Below are 17,139 nucleotides of genomic sequence, written 5' to 3'. Positions count from 1 at the left end.
CTTTCTCTCTCTCTCTCCCCCTCTATCTCTCTGCCCCTCCTCTGCTCACTTTCTCCCTCTCTCTCAAAATAAATAAGTAAGCCTTTAAAAAAGCATATTACACAACCAGCATGGCCTTCCAACCAATCAATGAGAAAGATGCTGGTCTGGTGTTAGCACTGCCAGAGAGGGTCCTGCCACCCAGGTGTCATCTTTCCAGTTTCCTGGGCTTGTACACATCCTGAGGGAAGGGCTGGGGTGATAGCTGGGTAGGGGGGATCCACTGGAAGAATACAGGATTGTGGGTTTACCAGTAAGTTTTCAATGTTTTATGACATAACATCCAACTGAGATTAGCCCTATCTTCTTATCTATTAAGTCATATCTATTCTCCTGACACCTGGAAACCATGGAACCAAAGGGACCAGAGTTGCCATCTGTCTACTCGGAGAGGGTCCCACGGTTATCTGAACCCAATACAGAACAGATGGTTTTACCTTCCAGGAGCATCCCCTTTCTCATCAAACCACACTTCCTCTCCAGACACACCAATGAATGTGGACTTGATGAGGAAGTCCAGGAGTTTGCTACCGTCGATGGGCTTCATGGCATCACAGAGGCCCACGTGGCCCGGGCAGAGGGCATGGTGCATGTTCTGTAACCCGTGAGCCATGGCGTAGATGGCGTTGATGACAAACCCCATCTTACTGTCCTGGACGTAGTTTTCTTCTAAGCTTTCATTACCTGCAACACAAAAACAGACTGCTACCAAGGTTGCAATAATGAGGTCTCGGAACGCATGTTTCATTCTCAAATGCTTTTCAGGGCTCTCGGAGGAAGGAAAAGCCAAGTCCACTTGTACAAGCCTTGTACTTGTGACTAGCACTAATTCTAGCTGCAAATAGCTTATTCAATTTTATTTTCTGAATTCAATAATGGTTTTATAACATATGACACAAACTCCATACAGGTGAAAATAAAGAACTTTCAAATATTGCAAGGAAATCCTTCAGGAGCAATGAAAATAACTCTTATTCTCTCTTGGCTCACAGAAACTTATATTAAAAGTCTCCCTAGATCACGGTACTGAAAAAGCATTTTTAATATCTTCTATGACAATGCACAATCTATAATAACTCAGTTTGCGCATTACCTAAGCCCTGATATTTTCTTTTGATGATTCGACTAATTTTTTTATATCCAGGGCCACAAGAATCCAGAGTAAGAACTAGATAGTATAAATATCTCCTTATATATAGTTGACAGTATAGAAATATTTGAATCAGATTTGCTGATTATTGGAAACCGAGGTAAATTGTTTCTTGATGGAAAAGTCATACTAGACATTTACTTTTAACATTTAACATTTACCTGTGAATTTCAAAAACCCTACAATCATTTTCACCTGTGTAACAAGTGATCTAAAGTTTCCCAATTGCCAAACAAGTTGCACAAGAACAGTATCAACTTAGATATGAGCTCCATATCAGGAGTGTAAATTTGAGGACTTATGTATGGATGAGAAATTCAGAAACCAACTGGATTTGTTGAAAAAAAAAATAACAGGTTTGTAAAACAAAATCGATTTGAAACACATCACTGGCATAATTGAGAGATGGTGCATTTAGTTCCAGAAACTTGCTTTTGTCTACGGTGGGCTTTTCCTCCCCTCCCCCCACCCGGACTGATTGTTTCTGGGGGGTGGGAGGCCTATGGTGTGTGTTCCAGGTGCCAGAAGGTGGGAAAGGTGGTGAGTTTAGCTACTGATGGGACTGAGAACAGCACAAGGCCCCTTGCACCCCAGCCAGATGACCTCTTTGTTCCAGCCTAGATAGGCCACTGGACACTAAAGTTCCAGCCCGAGAGCAGCAGAGAAGTTAAAGAAGGTTGGAATGCTTATAAGAGAAGGTCAAGAGTCTTGATACTGATGTTGAGCTTGAGATGAAATAAGACATTTCTAAAAGTTATTTTTAAAAGCTTAACTGTTGGGTGGACCAGTTGGTTGAGCATCTGACTCTTGATTTCCGCTCAGGTCATGATCCCAGGTCATGAATCCAGCCCCGTGTCAGGCTCCATGCTGAGCATAGAGCCTGCTTAGGATCTTCTCTCCCTCCCTCTCTCTCTCTCTTTCTCTCTCCCCTCCCCCCACCCCTCTCTACTCTCTCTTTCTCTCAAAAATAAATAAATAAACTTTAAAAAAAAAGCTTAACTACTTAGATATAGTTGAAAATGTGAAAAAGATACAGGACTTGTATCTACCCTAAGCATAAGATACAAAATACTGGGGCCAGGCTGAAGAGGGGAAACATTCAATTTTACCTCATCTTCCAATGTTGCTTAATAGGAAATTATTAAAAATGTGATTTATTAAAGTAATATTTTCTCATTTGAAAGGATATTTTCTGAGAGGAAATAAAGAGTATGACAGGCAGAAAGTGCTTTGAAATCAAACTACACAGAACAACTATAGAAAGTTATGTACAGCAGAAAGCAAACATCCTTGCAAAAACTGCTAAGTCATTAAAACAGGGTGACTTATGTCTGTTACCCAGAACCCTTGGCTCTTACTGTCAATTTCCTTTCCTTCTCTTTTATATTAGGGTATAAAGGAGATAAATTAATGTCATCTGTCTGGTGAGATTTATTTATTTATATATTTATTTATTTTTTTATTCATTTATATGTTTATTTTTGGTAGAGACAGACAGAGTATGAGTGGGGGAGAGGCAGAGGGAGAGGGAGACACAGAATCCAAAGTAGGCTCCAGGCTCTGAGCTGTCTGCACAGAGCCTGACATGGGGCTTGAACTCACAAACCATGAGATCACGATCTGAGCCAAATTTGGATGCTTCACCTACTGAGCCACCTAGGTGTCTCTGTCTGGTGAGTTTTAAACAAGGCTTTAAACACTGTTTGAAACTTCGAAGTGCTAGAGCTATATGTTAAAGCTACTAGAATTAGATATGTTACCAGGAAGTGAAGAAAGAAAGAAAAAAAAACAGACAAAAACTGAGAGGCAAAATTAACCTTCACTGTAGCAGCCACTTAAAGGGTCCTAGTTAATACTAAAACCACCTGCTTCAAGTGGCAGTTATTAAAGTCAACCCAGGAGCAAAGTACAGAAAAATATGAGAATAAACCCCTGGTGTTCTTCATGGAAAATTCTCTTATCAGGGGCAAGCCTTATGACCACTGAGTTTGTTGTTTTTGTTTGGTAACTGCCATTAAAGATTTATTATATATTTTTTAAATTATGTCGGTGTCCCTAGTACAAATTTTTTAAGCCATGGTTTGTCTAGTGGACATATTATATCTAAGCATTGAGGCTGTAACTGTTCTTGGATTTCTTGAAAATCAGTAGTTCCCTTTTGAACCTTATTTAGGGTGATCATATAAGTTATTGTCCAAACTGGGTCACTTTTGAGAGTGAAGCAATATTATTCTGGAAGCACCGGTGCAAACAAGACAGACTGGTCAAACGGTGACACATTTCTTGAGCCATGCTAGCCTCTAACTGTAGCTATTCACTGATGTTATTATGGGTAATGTATTACATATATAAAATACATGTATATATACATACTATATAATAAAAAATCAGTAGACTATTGTCAGTTTTAACTAATTTTAAATTTATCTAATGTTAATGGGAAATATACACCTTAATACTAGCTGCTATTTATTGGATTGTTTATAAGTGCTCAAATAACGAGTTCATGATAATCCCGCCAAATAGACATTAATCTCACCATTTACAAGTGAGGAAAGAGCAGAGGTATCCAAATGCCCTCCTGATCCTTGTTCTTTCTGTTACACTCTGTGGCAATGTGGTTGCAGATACAGAAATCTGCAGAAAAGGCACTTTTCTGGTGGCTGAAGAGAGGGCATCTGCTGTGCACCAGTATCATTGTCAAGCTGGTTTGAGGCTTCTCCCTAGGATCCTTCTAGATGTGCACAGCTATCTCTCTGACTAGAAGTCCTGACACATAATCTTCTAACGGCAATCTATAACAAAGAAGCCCATCCTGGTAATATTTATCATACAGAGAGCCGGGAGGCTAGTAGGCACATGTTTTCAGGAAATGTTTGTAATTCACACCCCTTTCCAAAATAAACACCAACAGCTTGTGTGTTTTGTGTGAATCTGAAGCAAGCACATGCACTTCCGTACTCTGAAAGTCCACTGGCTCTGCACATGAAGGAGGTACCACCATCAGGAAGAACTCTCTCTCTAGCTACTACCCCAGCTCAGTATGAACTAGCATTTGGGAAGGTGCAACATTAGAGTCCGAAAATTGGCCTTTACAGGACCATTTTCTTTGCCATAGCAACTGTCTCAGGTAATGTTGCAAGGATCTATTACTGAACAAACAGAATATGTAACAGGTTTTCCCGTTTCCCCCAAATCCTATATTTTCACGACCAGTGAATAGAGAATCCAAACTAATAATATTGTCACTTGGTGGGAAGGTGAAAACACGGTGGTTCCCTGGGGTTTAGTCCCTTTTCATAACACTAGTCTCAGAGTTTTTAGTGAGAAGGGGATTTTATGATTCATTTTTTCTGCTGTGTGCTAACTGTTACAGACCACTAGGGTATCATTAAATCATTACCTTTTCTAATATGCTAAATGGAAGAAAATAATTGTAGTTGCCTGTGTTTATTTACCTTCAAAAGAATACCTGTCTAACTACTTGAGTGGATTGTGCAAATAGCTGTCTTGATTCTAAGCAGTAATCTTGTTCCTATTGCTACAGTGCAATAAGGGCTACAAATTGCTTCCTGAGTGAGGCAGCACACAGGGCCTCCACGGGGGTAGCAACTGACTGTGTAGCTTCTGAAAACACGGTGGTCGGGACAAGGGTTGGCGATTCTGTCTGCTGCCAGGTAGGATGGCTACTCTGTAGAGCGGTGTAACAGAAAGACCTCTGCACCAGGCACATGAGCACCTGGAACCCACAGGCGGGTCTGCTAGAACACGTTAACAGTACATTTCCCACAAGCCATGGAACTTAGATAAGGGTCTAGACCTCCTTGGGTCTCTGTTTTCCAATAAAAAAAAAAATGCCACAAGTGTATCAGATTATCTTTCGAAGATCCCTTGCCCGTCTGAAGTTTCTATGCTTTGCTTTTCCAATTCTACATTTACTGGTACTTGGCAAAGCCATTCGCATAGCTTATCTTTTTTTACTCTTTACACAACTGTATGAGATAAGTTTATTATCACTGGCTTACACATAGGAACACTAAAGTTAAGTCACAGTTGGGGAGAAACGTCTCTCTTCCCCTTCAGTTAATGCTTCTGTTGAAGAAACTCCCTATTAAGTATCACCTCAGATTTTTGACTCACCTAATGGGAAGAGAAGAGTGATTCATTTTATTGATGTACTGAGAACAAGAAACTGGACATGCTCAACTCCTCCCTTTGCTCTCTCCCTTGGAGCCAATGACCCGTCAGTACTCAAAGGTTCTGGTTAGTCACAGGCCTTGGGAAGATGTGGCTTGTCATTGTGCAGTCCTGTAGTTGGATAGACGGGTTAATCGCTCTAGTTCCAGGACCAAGTAGTGACAAGTCTATCTTGGCCACATATCTAATCTATGCCCCTAATCCATTTGGGTTGTCTGCTCTTCAGTTAGTTTTTTTTTTTTTTCTTAAATTAAAAAGAAAAAAATTAATTGAGGTATGTATAACTCACATATGGTAAACCACAGAAATCTTTACTGATCAATAAATGTTCACGGAAGTCCATACCCATGTGACTGCTGCCCAGATCATGACTTAGAGCATATTTAGAAGGCTTTCATTTATTTAGAGTTTCCTAAATTCATCCCAGCAACGTTTTGTAATTTTTCCATAGGCGGAACCTAGGTATTTCATTTTTATTATACTGCAATGATCGGTAAATTTGGAAGTTTTTTTGAAGTTATTTATTGCCAGTGTGTAAAAACACTCTTGGTGGTTGCATTTTGGTCTTGTATCCTTCAAGCTTGCCAAATTAATTTATTAATTCTAATTTTTAATAAAGTTTTTGAGTTTTCTAGTTATACAGTCACATTATTAATAAAACATATTTTATCCTCATCTGTTTTGCTTCTGAGTCTACTTCTTAGTCGACTCAAATCTGGGAAAGAAGTACATTGTTCCACAGAAATCCCAGGGTCCTAAACTTAAGGTCGCATAGCTAGTTAAGTACAGAGACAGTGGCCTCCAGAGCTGGACCTGGTCCCTGCTCAATAGCACTATGCATGCAAGTATCAGCTTTATCTAACTGCTGGAGAAGTCCCATGACAGACGAGACATTTGTTAGCAAAAACAATCAGCTTGATTTTTTTTTCTGAGTTTTTAAATTTTTTTTTTAATGTTTATTTATTCTTGAGAGAGACAGAGACAGAGCATGAGCAGGGGAGGAGCAGAGCAAGAGAGGGACCCAAAATCCGAAGCAGGCTCCAGGCTCTGAGCTGTCAGCACAGAGCCCGATGCAGGGCTTGAACTCACGAACTGGGAGATCGTGACCTGAGCCGAAGGCAGAAGCTCAACCGACTGAGCCACACATGTGCCCCACCAAAGTGGGACTCTTAACTGACTGAGCTACCCAGGTGCCCCTTCTGAGTTTTTAATAATGCTGTCTCAGATTGAATACCCAAAGTGAAAAGATAAAGAAAATAGATCGAGAGAATGTTTAGCTCCAATAGAGTACTTTCGTTGTGGCTGTTCTATTTCATTAGAACCCCACCACTATGCATAAATCTAGTCATGTTGCCTTTTCAAATATAGACCCTCAGCATTAACTTCAAATTAAAAAGAAACAAAGAAAGTATTCTTCTATATCATCACAAAACAAGGAAGCATTTTGGGAAACAGTGGTAAACATAACTTTCCTGGAGAAAATATTCTTCAGATTTCTTGGTATTTGTAGCTCTGCATTGCCTCTCTATCTGAAAGCATTATATACTCAATACATGATTGGATAAAATCTCAATTCAGATCAAAATAGAAAGGGCTGTGTTATTGTATACTGATAACATATCAAACAAAGAAAATAAAATTCATATTCCTTTAAATGACCCAAATGTTAGATTAATTGAAGGAAGATTAATCAGGTCATTTTAAAAATAATGACCTCAAAGGAGTAACGTGCCCTCAATTTTTCTCGGAGACCTGAGCTGCTAAATTTTCTTTATCCTTTTCCAGAGAGCACTGGTGATGAGATTCACAACTGTCCAGGCTTGTTCATGTTCATGTCTAGGATCTGTGAATTTTTGTTTCCTCTGACTCTATATTTTCCACTTTTCCCTAAAAAGTTTTGTCTGTTCACACCACAGAAAAAAATATTTTCTGCTCAGTTTATTAAAACGTAAATTAACTCCTATGTAGGATGGAAGAGAAGAAAGGAAGCTTCGTTTAATCGAGCATATGTTATTATCACTGTTGTTATTAGTTGAATTTCTATTGCTTAAAACCCCCTGGTTTTAACATATGTGAGCAGTACAGACATTTTTCTAAATACACCATCACAATCTATTGTTAAGAAAGAAACCCTCCACTTACATGACACATGAACTGTAGGCTCCCTGCAAATTAATGATAATATATATCAAGCCCTTAATTCCCCCAAAACACAATTGCATTTTAGCTAGTTCTTATTTCAAATAATTGTGGTGCATATGAAAAACAAATGAGAACAATTGCTGCTGTGTTTAAGTGATGCTGAGGACCAGTCAGTAACATTTAGTTGGACCACAGGGATAGTTCAGAGAAAATGAGGGCAGCTTGCCATGTGCCTTTGCCTTTATTATTGATCTGGCAAAAAACACTGTCGTGGAGTTATAAACCACTCCCCTTGGAGTAACTAATCTTTGCAGGTCTGCAGTAAGCATTTGGCCGGTAATCAGAGAGATAAAGTGTGTTACAGAAGCTGGCTGCTTTCACCACCGTGGGAAGTTAGAGTGTGGTTAAAATTCATCAGGAACCAACTCTCTCCTCAGCAACCTGCTGGGTCAGAATCCTTGCCTATTCCTCTCGGCCTCTTTCAAACTTGAAGAAGGCATATCTATGTTCATAGCACCACTTCTACTTTTTTTATGGGTGATGGGAAACATGGTTTCTTTTACATATGTAAGGGAGTTCCATGATCTAATGGTATTCTGGCCTGTTTTGAGTTCCTTTCAATGGTCTGTCCTTTTAAAGTACCTCTAGCTTTGACTGTTAAAACTGAGAACAAACTGAGGGTTGATGGGGGGTGGGAGGGAGGGGAGGGTGGGTGATGGGTATTGAGGAGGGCACCTTTTGGGATGAGCACTGGGTGTTGTATGGAAACCAATTTGACAATAAGTTTCATGTATTAATAAAAAAAATTAAAAAAATAAAAATTGGAAAAAAAATAAAGTACCTCTAGCTTTGAACCACTCAGTTTTTATTTTTTTATTTTTTTTAATATATGAAATTTATTGTCAAATTGGTTTCCATACAACACCCAGTGCTCATCCCAAAAGGTGCCCTCATCAATACCCATCACCCACCCTCCCCCCCTCCCACCCCCCATCAACCCTCAGTTTGTTCTCAGTTTTTAACAGTCTCTTATGCTTTGGCTCTCTCCCACTCTAACCTCTTTTTTTTTTTTTTTCTTCCCCTCCCCCATAGGTTCCTGTTAAGTTTCTCAGGATCCACATAAGAGTGAAACCATATAAAGTACCTCTAGCTTTGTGTTGCAGTGTTTGGATTAAACTAATATGTTAGGGTGGATTTTGCAGAAATACAAGAGCTATTTGTGAATATTCCACTGACCTCTGACTTATTCAATTAGGGCCTAACATAGCATTGTCCGTTAGCCAATATTGAGTCTTATTTATTATAAAAACAAAACCATAAAATTGTATGACATTAGCATTTTAATTCTACTTTTATAATTGACTTCTTATTAATATAATACAGTATCTATAAATGGACAAAATACCATACATAAAAATGTACACTTTGGGACATATTAAAGAATTTCATATTCTTCAGCCTTTTCCTTGAAATTCATATCCCAAGTGGATAAGTTGGGAGCCTGGAATAGAAGCCTATCATGTTCTAAACAGACTCTGGGGTTTAAATATAGGTCATAAGGCTTATTACCCTACCTGTACCACCTAAGAATGAAATATACTATGGATTTTAATCCAGGGTTCACTCTCCCAGGTCACTATTACTGGGTATTTTATGTTGATATTTTAAGTAGACAACAGTCTGTGTAGATAACAACACTATCTGTCCCAAAGTTGCAATTATTGGGATTTCTTGAGTGGCATATTGCTTTTTATGTAGTGTCTCCCAAGAGCATTTCTTAAAAGAATTGAATTTGGAATTCCTAAGGCCCCAGTAAGAACTCATGGCTAGTGAGACTTTAGTCAATATGTGTCACAGAAATTAGAAGAGCAGTTTCTAAGATTAATGTTGTCGAGAGCACGCAGGAAAAGAATTCTTAGCAGAGTCTGTTACTAAAACCAATACAGGGTACAGACTTTATGCAAATTTTCTTGGATGTCAAGTGCTCTGCTCAGGTTATGAAGGGCATATTTATAGAAACAAGAATGCCAAATATAGATTCTATAAGAAGGACCTCCTTGAGAGGCCGCAGGGCTGATCTGAATCTATTAAAATTATATTCAGAAATGGAATATAAGCACTATACTCATTGGCCAAATTGTTTCTCATGGAGCATAAGTTAACAATTCTGAAATAGCTGTACATGTACCAAGGTTGAACAAATAAACAAGTGTATGGCAGAAGCCAATTTTTTCACAGTTGGAGTCAGAGGTTATAGATAAGCCTCTGTATAAATAAACCATGTGGTACAAGAATCATACTGAAGGCATCAGGATGAATTTAAGTTTAGCTTAATATAGATGTTGATAAGTTTATATAGAAAAAATTATACATATATATTTAAGTGTGGACTGGTGTACATATATTTCCCAGCTCAGTGGGCTGAAACATTAAGACCCCAATAGCAACAAGATACCCAGTGCTTGGTTTCTAATACCAGATCTTGGTTTCTAATACCATTCTCTAATAAAAGGAATAAGGACTCTTATTCCTTTTATTATATAAACAATTGTAGGGCTGGGGCAGGAAATATACAAGATGAGCCTAGAGCATATTGTAGTACCGTAAAGTAAGGAAGTACTTAAAAAAAAATAAGACATATATATGTCAGAGGGATACTAGAGCCAACTGAAAGACCACCCAAATGTCTTTCCCAGAGCTAAACCATTTAAGCAACAAAATAAATAATATAGTATTGAATTATAACCCAAAGTATAAAATATACTCAGAAGTCTGTGCTCTGGGCTTCTGGGTGGCTCAGTCGGTAGAGCCTCCGACTTCAGCTCAGGTCAAGATCTCATAGTTGAGTTCAGGCCCCGCACTGGGCTCTGTGCTGACAGCTCAGAGCCTGGAGCCTGCTTCAGATTCTGTCTCCCTCTCTTTCTGCCCCTCCCCACTTGTGTTCTCTCTCTCTCTCTCTCTCTCTCTCTCTCTCTCTCTCAAAAATAAATAAACATTAAAAAAAGAAGTCCATGCTCATATACATAAATTATTAAATTTAAAAAAATAAATGGGGGAGAAGAATTCTAAAAAATTTATACCCTGCCCTTAAGAAGGTGGAGAATAATTTCACATCTTTTAAGTGTGGTATACACTTAATGAATTGGTTTCAAAGAGTACAGCATTAAAAGGGGTATAAAAAGAGAGACGTGGTAAACACTTCCTTAACCAGATGATCAATGTTAACATCATTGGTAATAAATTGATAGATAGAGTGTAATCTTTTTTTTTAATATTTATTTTTGAGAGAGAAAGACAGAGGGGGGGGTGGGGCGGGCAGAGAGAAAGGGAGACACAGAATCTGAAGCAGTCTGTAGACTCTGATATGTTAGCACAGAGCCTGACATGGGGGTCAAACACATGAACCGTGAGATCATGACCTGAGCCAAAGTTGGATGCTTAACCAACTGAGTCACCCAGGCACCCCCCACCTCCGCATAAGGTTTACTTCTTATTATGTTGTATGAAGAAAGACACATCACCTCTGTGGTCTTCCTCCCCAAACTCATAATTCCAGTCTGACTATGAGAAATACATCAACCAAACTCAGCTTTAGGAACACTCTACAAAATACCTGACTAGAACTAAAAACTGTCAAGGTCATCGAAAACAAGAGATCTTCAATAATTGTCACAACTGAGAGGAGTCTAAGGAGACAAGATAAAAGAATATAATGTTATATCCTGGATGGGATGTTGGAGCAAAAAAAAGAAAACTGGTGAAATATGAAAAAATACGGAGTTTAGTTAATAATGCTGTGCCAATGTTGGCTCATTAATTTGGGCAAAAGTAACATAGCGCTATGAAATTTCACAACAGTAGAAACTGAATGTAGTGTGTATAAGAACTCCCTGATATAAATTCTCAACTTTTCTTTAAAACTTTTCTAAACTACAAATTTTATTTGTTTTTAAAAATGTGCAAGAATTAGCACCAAACCTGATCTGGCACCAGATACAAAGAGATAACATGATCAAATGCTTGCTATGTGACAGGAACTTAATCAGGTGCTGTCTATATATTATCTTATCCATCTCACAATGACTTATGAAATTGGTGATATTACTATGTCCAGCTTACTAACAGAAAATCCAGGCACTGGTGGGTCGAATGACTTGTCCAAGATCATACAGCTGGATAATGGTGGTGACTAGCCTGACACTCAACTGGTATGATTCCAGAGTTCTTGCTCTTAAGTGTTAGGTTTCTCTGTCTCTTGCTTCGATGTAATCCAAGAGGGATATTGTACTCAGCAGGCTCATGGAAAGATGTGGCATTGCCACCACATTGATAAATGCTTGTGTGTGCAAAATAAAATTTGCCCTTGACTGTAGATTATGTAATCTATAAAGAGAACTTCCACATATTTCATCACACGGTGAGGTCACCGTGATTTATTTCACATGGAACATATTGATATAGAGGCAGAATGTTTTGCAAGGCCCTTTTATATAGATGTTCCATACATTTACTACATAAAGTTAAAGACAACAGACAAAAATTGTTTGATAAGAAACACACCACTAAAAATCAAGATTCTAGATTCTATGACCTTCAGACTGACCTAGTCACAAGAAACTATTAACTAATTTTCCAAGGTTTTATCTGAGTTCCCAGACTATTCCAGGGTCAATCCTTCTGGACACAATTGTTGTCCATGCACTTAGCTGGCAGTGTACTTAGCCATAGAGGTTAACTTAAAAATCTAATTAAACAAGTGGCTCTTGAAGCAGGCATATCATCTTGGTTGGTAACAACAGTTTGGAAGTCACAGGATACGAACAAACTTAGAGGAAGCTCTACTGTACCACAACGAACTCTCTCAAGCAGCATGCATGCTCTGTGCCTATAGTTAACCTAGACTGCTAACCTAGACTACTGAGGTCAGGTGTTTGCAAACTGACCTTGCTCAAGCTTATCAAAACACACTCATCAAAAATGCATTGGAGGAACATATGGAATGTAGGACTGCTGGGCCAGTATTTCTGTTGACTGTGGGACTTTTTTAGTGCTTTATGGGAATTTTGCTTTCTAGGATGCCAGGTGCTACACCAGTTTTGGATGATGCCTCAATCATGGGATTCAGTTCTACTGAAGTAATTGGGCAACATATCAAGATTTTTCCCTCATGACTTCTAGTTATTCTTAGATAAGGGTATATTAAACAAACACAAATGTGGTCAAGATGATTCTTTGTCTATACTTATTCCTTGCTCATTTTTGTACCCAAAGTGGACTTTTTCTTGTGTAACAAAGCCAATTATTTTCAATTAGGACTTGGAATTGAGATGAGGTATATGTGCCTCACCACCCCTTAATGAATCTATTTGATTCTCAAAACCATATAAAAAAGTGTCCAAATCTAGAGACAAGGAGGAGCACACTAACCACTAAGGTTCAAAATTGAGATAGCAGAAATAATGGACAGCATTAGTCATTACCAAGGCTAGATTGAAGTAATGAGCAATGGATACCTGAACCTCATCATAAAGGTAGGAGAAGTCTAGGCTGAAATACTAGATTTATACTGAAGCTCATGTAATTTGACAATAATCCAGGATTTAGGTGTAAAATTGAGCGATAGTAGAACTCTTTCTCACTGTGTGTGTATTTGTGTGTGTGTGTGTGTGCGTGCACATGCACGCACACATATTCCCTTGTATGTTCTTGCACATCCATTGGGTTAAATAGCTACATGAGTGCATTCAAAGTATTGTACTTTTTTGAGGCCTGATATTCTGCAATATTCTTCAAATGAACTCAGCATAAAAAGAGGAAGCCTTCTTTTCCTTAACCCAAGGCTCACTGTGTTGTCACAGTACTCTGGGTGAGATTAAAAATATGGCATTAGTCCCCCTTTGCTGATTTCTTTCATAGCTAGAAACAAAAAGGCAGAAGTGGAGATTAATTCCATCCTTAACAAGGGATAAGAAAGCCAATGTAGGGATTATTTTGGTGAGAAATGAGCACTGGAACCAAGGCTTATACATTCACCCTGTATATGCTCAGAAATATTTGGGAAGGATAAACCAGGGAAGAGATTGATCAGCATGACACTGCCACATTGATCAAATATGACAGCTGCTTCTAGTGGTGAGGTCAACAGGAAACCCATTAAAAGCATCTTCTCTAAGAACATTTGGCATTGATTTTTCAGTTGTGCCCCCTGAAAGATCTCAGAACTATAAAGTGAAGGCAGCAGTGATTTCTCTTTCCTCTGCAACTGCTGAATCAGAATCACCAGGTATATCTACAACTGCTCATGTAGACTGGAACAGCATAAAAATGTATTTTTTTCAAGTTAGATTAGACCAGGAGAAAAAGCTTGTTTTGTGTACAAGGGATACTGTGGTTTATTGGTGAATTTCCATTGCCCCTGGCTTCCTTGAATGTGATGAAGTCACAGATCAGTTTGTATGCAAAGAGTAAGGATAGCTGGGGGCCATTGTGCTGCCAGAAATCCATCCACCACAACGCATCTCCTATTTCTACTGTCAATTGCAAAGCCACCATCGTATTGTCAGAATAAACTCCATCTACAATGGAAGACACCTTGCTTGTTTCCATGCAGTAATAAGAGTTATTTGGATAATTCTCTTCTACCTTATCTCACTATTTCTCATAGTGAATGACTGACAGCTCAGGAGTAGGATCATGGTCCAACTGAGGCTTGATTATTATTGATGGTGACTAGAATACATTTGATAACATTCAAAATGAAACTTGATGTGATGACTATAAGCTATTACTTGAGATTATTGAATAAAAACTAACATAAATATAATATGAATGAAGTGTTTATTTAATACATTAGTCAAATTAGGAGCTCTGAATATCTGTAAAAATAATATAAGAAGCTGTGTATAAATGAATGTTGGGAAGTTTAGGCAATTATTTCAGTCTGAAGCAGTAAATGAGAAAGTTCTTCAAATCTCTTAAAAGATAGAACCAAAATTATGTTCCATTTTAAGCTTGTGAACTGTTGTTGGAAATGAATTGTTTAAGGCTCATATCCATTCGATTGTCTGAGCGAATAAAGATGTCAGTACATGGAATAACAGGAATTTTTAATATCTTTTAAAATAAAATTTTCATGATAATTCAAGATTATGTATTCATTTAACCAAATAAGAATTTAATACTGTGGTGACTGCATTCTCATTTTGAAAATCACTCAGCCATCCATGGTGCACATTCCATATGTTGAATTCTGTGCTGCTTGTATATTTTAAAGAGTCAAATTGTGCAGACCCAACTCTAAGGACAAGGATTTAATCAATCACTGTAAAATTCCAGGGAGGCTTCATGCAGGAGGTTGCACATAAGACTGTCATTAAGCAGGTGTAAGAGTTAAAAAAGGAGAAAAAGGAAGGGGCTTCCTGCATAGCAATATTTACAGAGGTACAAATACACAGTGTGGAGGAAACACTAAAAACCTAAGCCTTTATTAACGTGGCTAATAAAGATACCAATAATACTAGTTGTTATTTATTGAACTTTAAACAGCTAGTCAGAGAGTTTTAGATGAAGCAATAAGGCAAAGAAGTCCCAACAGGCTTTCAGTACTGAAGTCTCAGGCTTCTTTCTGGAACTATCACTCCTTTTTAAAACTTATCTGCTAGATGGCTGTCCAGCTCTTGTGACTATTTAAACATGCACAAGCCCATGAGTCTTATTCTAACTCAGTGACACACATGAGGGTCCTGAGAAAGATAGATAAGCTAAGCAGGCAAACAAAACAAAGTTAGTATTTTCCTCTAGTTAGTTGGGTCTTGGACTTCAAATCGAATTCAGAATTATACAACCTGGGCTAAGCCACATAAAAGCCTTGTTAAATCTGAGCTTATTAGACCCAAGTCATTTCAACCCTACTCCATCTTTTCTGTGTCCATTCAACCCAAATTTTCCTGTTCTCCAAACCTCCAAACTTTGACTTGGATTATATCACCATTGAAAAAGTCAACTTACACCATACCTGACAGAGCCCAGTAAAATGAGGCTATTTTCTTCCATGGTAAACATGTACCAGCAATTGGATAAAGAAATTTCGGTGCACCTAGACAAAGATATATTATTCAGTGGTGAAAGAAAATAACTATTAACACATGAAGAGACATGGAGGTCACTTAAATTACTAAGTGAAGGAAGCTTATATAAAAAGGCTACATACTATGTGATTCCAACTAAGTGATACTAACTAAGTGCCATTCCGAAAAGGCAAAACCATGGGATCAGTAAAAAGGTCAGTAGTTGCCAGGGGCTGAGGTGGATGGGGTGGGATGAATAAACAGAGCATAGAGAATTTTGAGGGCAGTAAAAACACTCTATATGATACTATAATGGAGGATATGGGTCATTATAAGTTTGTCCAAACCCATAGAATATACAACACCAAGAGTGAGTTATAACGTAAACTACAGACTTTGGATCATAATAACAGGTCAGTGTAGGTTCATAAATCATAACAAATGTACCACTCTGCTGGTGGGGGGTGTTGATACTAAGAGAGGCTCTGCCTTGATTAACTAATTTTGCTGTGAATCTGAAACTGTTTAACATATATATATATATATATATATATATAAAAACATTTATCTGTTGTGGTTATGAATATGGAAAGTTTTATTTCTCCTATTTGCACACACATATTTGTTTCATTGTATATTTGATCATTTTCTTCGTACAAATCTTTTGCAATAAAATTGCTCACTCAGGTTGTTTCTTTAGACTCTTGATGCATAGTGAAAAAAATAGCTCTTCAAAAAAACTTGGGATGCCTGGGTGGCTCAGTTGGCTAAGCATCCAATTCTTGATTTCAGCTCAGGTCATGGTCTCACGGTTTGTGGGTTCAAGCCCCGAGTCGGGCTCTGCTCTGACAGTACGGAGTCTATTTGGAATCCTCTCTCTCCCTCTTTCTCAACCCTTCCCCGGCTTGTTCTCTCACTTTCTCAAAAATAAATAAATAAACTTATAAAAAGTTTTTAAAAAGCTCTACTGTTTATTCTACCACCAGCTGCATATTTGAATGTGCATTTTACCATATCCTGACCAACAGTACATACTACCATTTTGTAAAATATTTGCCACTTTGATAGATGGAAATTATACTTTTAGTTTACTTTGGTTACTACAGTAAACCTTTCTCTTTATTTTTTTTTTTAACGTTTATTTATTTTTGAGACAGAGAGAGACAGAGCACGAACGGGGGAGGGTCAGAGAGAGGGAGACACAGAATCTGAAACAGGCTCCAGGCTCCAAGCCATCAGCACAGAGCCCGATGCAGGGCTCGAACTCACGGACCATGAGATCATGACCTGAGCCGAAGTCGGCCGCCTAACCGACTGAGTCACCCAGGCACCCCTAAACCTTTCTCTTTATGAATTTTGTTTTCCTGTCAGTTGCCTCATTATTTTTAAATTAAATAATATTTAGTATAGTATGTTTAAACAATCATAATTGTTTCACTTTTGTGAGTGTGTTGTAAATAAATAAAAAAAATATATAAATCTGATTTACCAATCACTATGCTCTATCTTTAGAACAGGAATTTCTTGGCAGGAAAGTTTTTGGAA

General features: G+C 38.1%; 1 protein-coding gene across 4 annotated transcripts in view; it reads right to left on the bottom strand.

Moving 5' to 3' along the window:
- The window catches only part of GRM1 (glutamate metabotropic receptor 1), a 423,034-nt gene that overhangs the window by 70,143 nt on the left and 335,752 nt on the right, over positions 1–17,139 (bottom strand). For all 4 annotated transcript variants that reach the window (XM_060616846.3, XM_060616845.3, XM_060616848.3 and 1 more), the window contains exon 5: positions 477–723. In XM_060616846.3, coding sequence (XP_060472829.1) covers positions 477–723 — 247 coding nt within the window. The remainder of the gene's footprint in view (positions 1–476; positions 724–17,139) is intronic.

The sequence above is a fragment of the Panthera onca genome, chromosome B2, assembly GCF_046562875.1.
Source record: "Panthera onca isolate mPanOnc1 chromosome B2, mPanOnc1 haplotype 2, whole genome shotgun sequence".
Taxonomy (NCBI): Eukaryota; Metazoa; Chordata; class Mammalia; order Carnivora; family Felidae; genus Panthera; species Panthera onca.
Note: the sequence above shows the minus strand (reverse complement) of the source record. Positions and strands in the feature narration are given on the sequence as shown.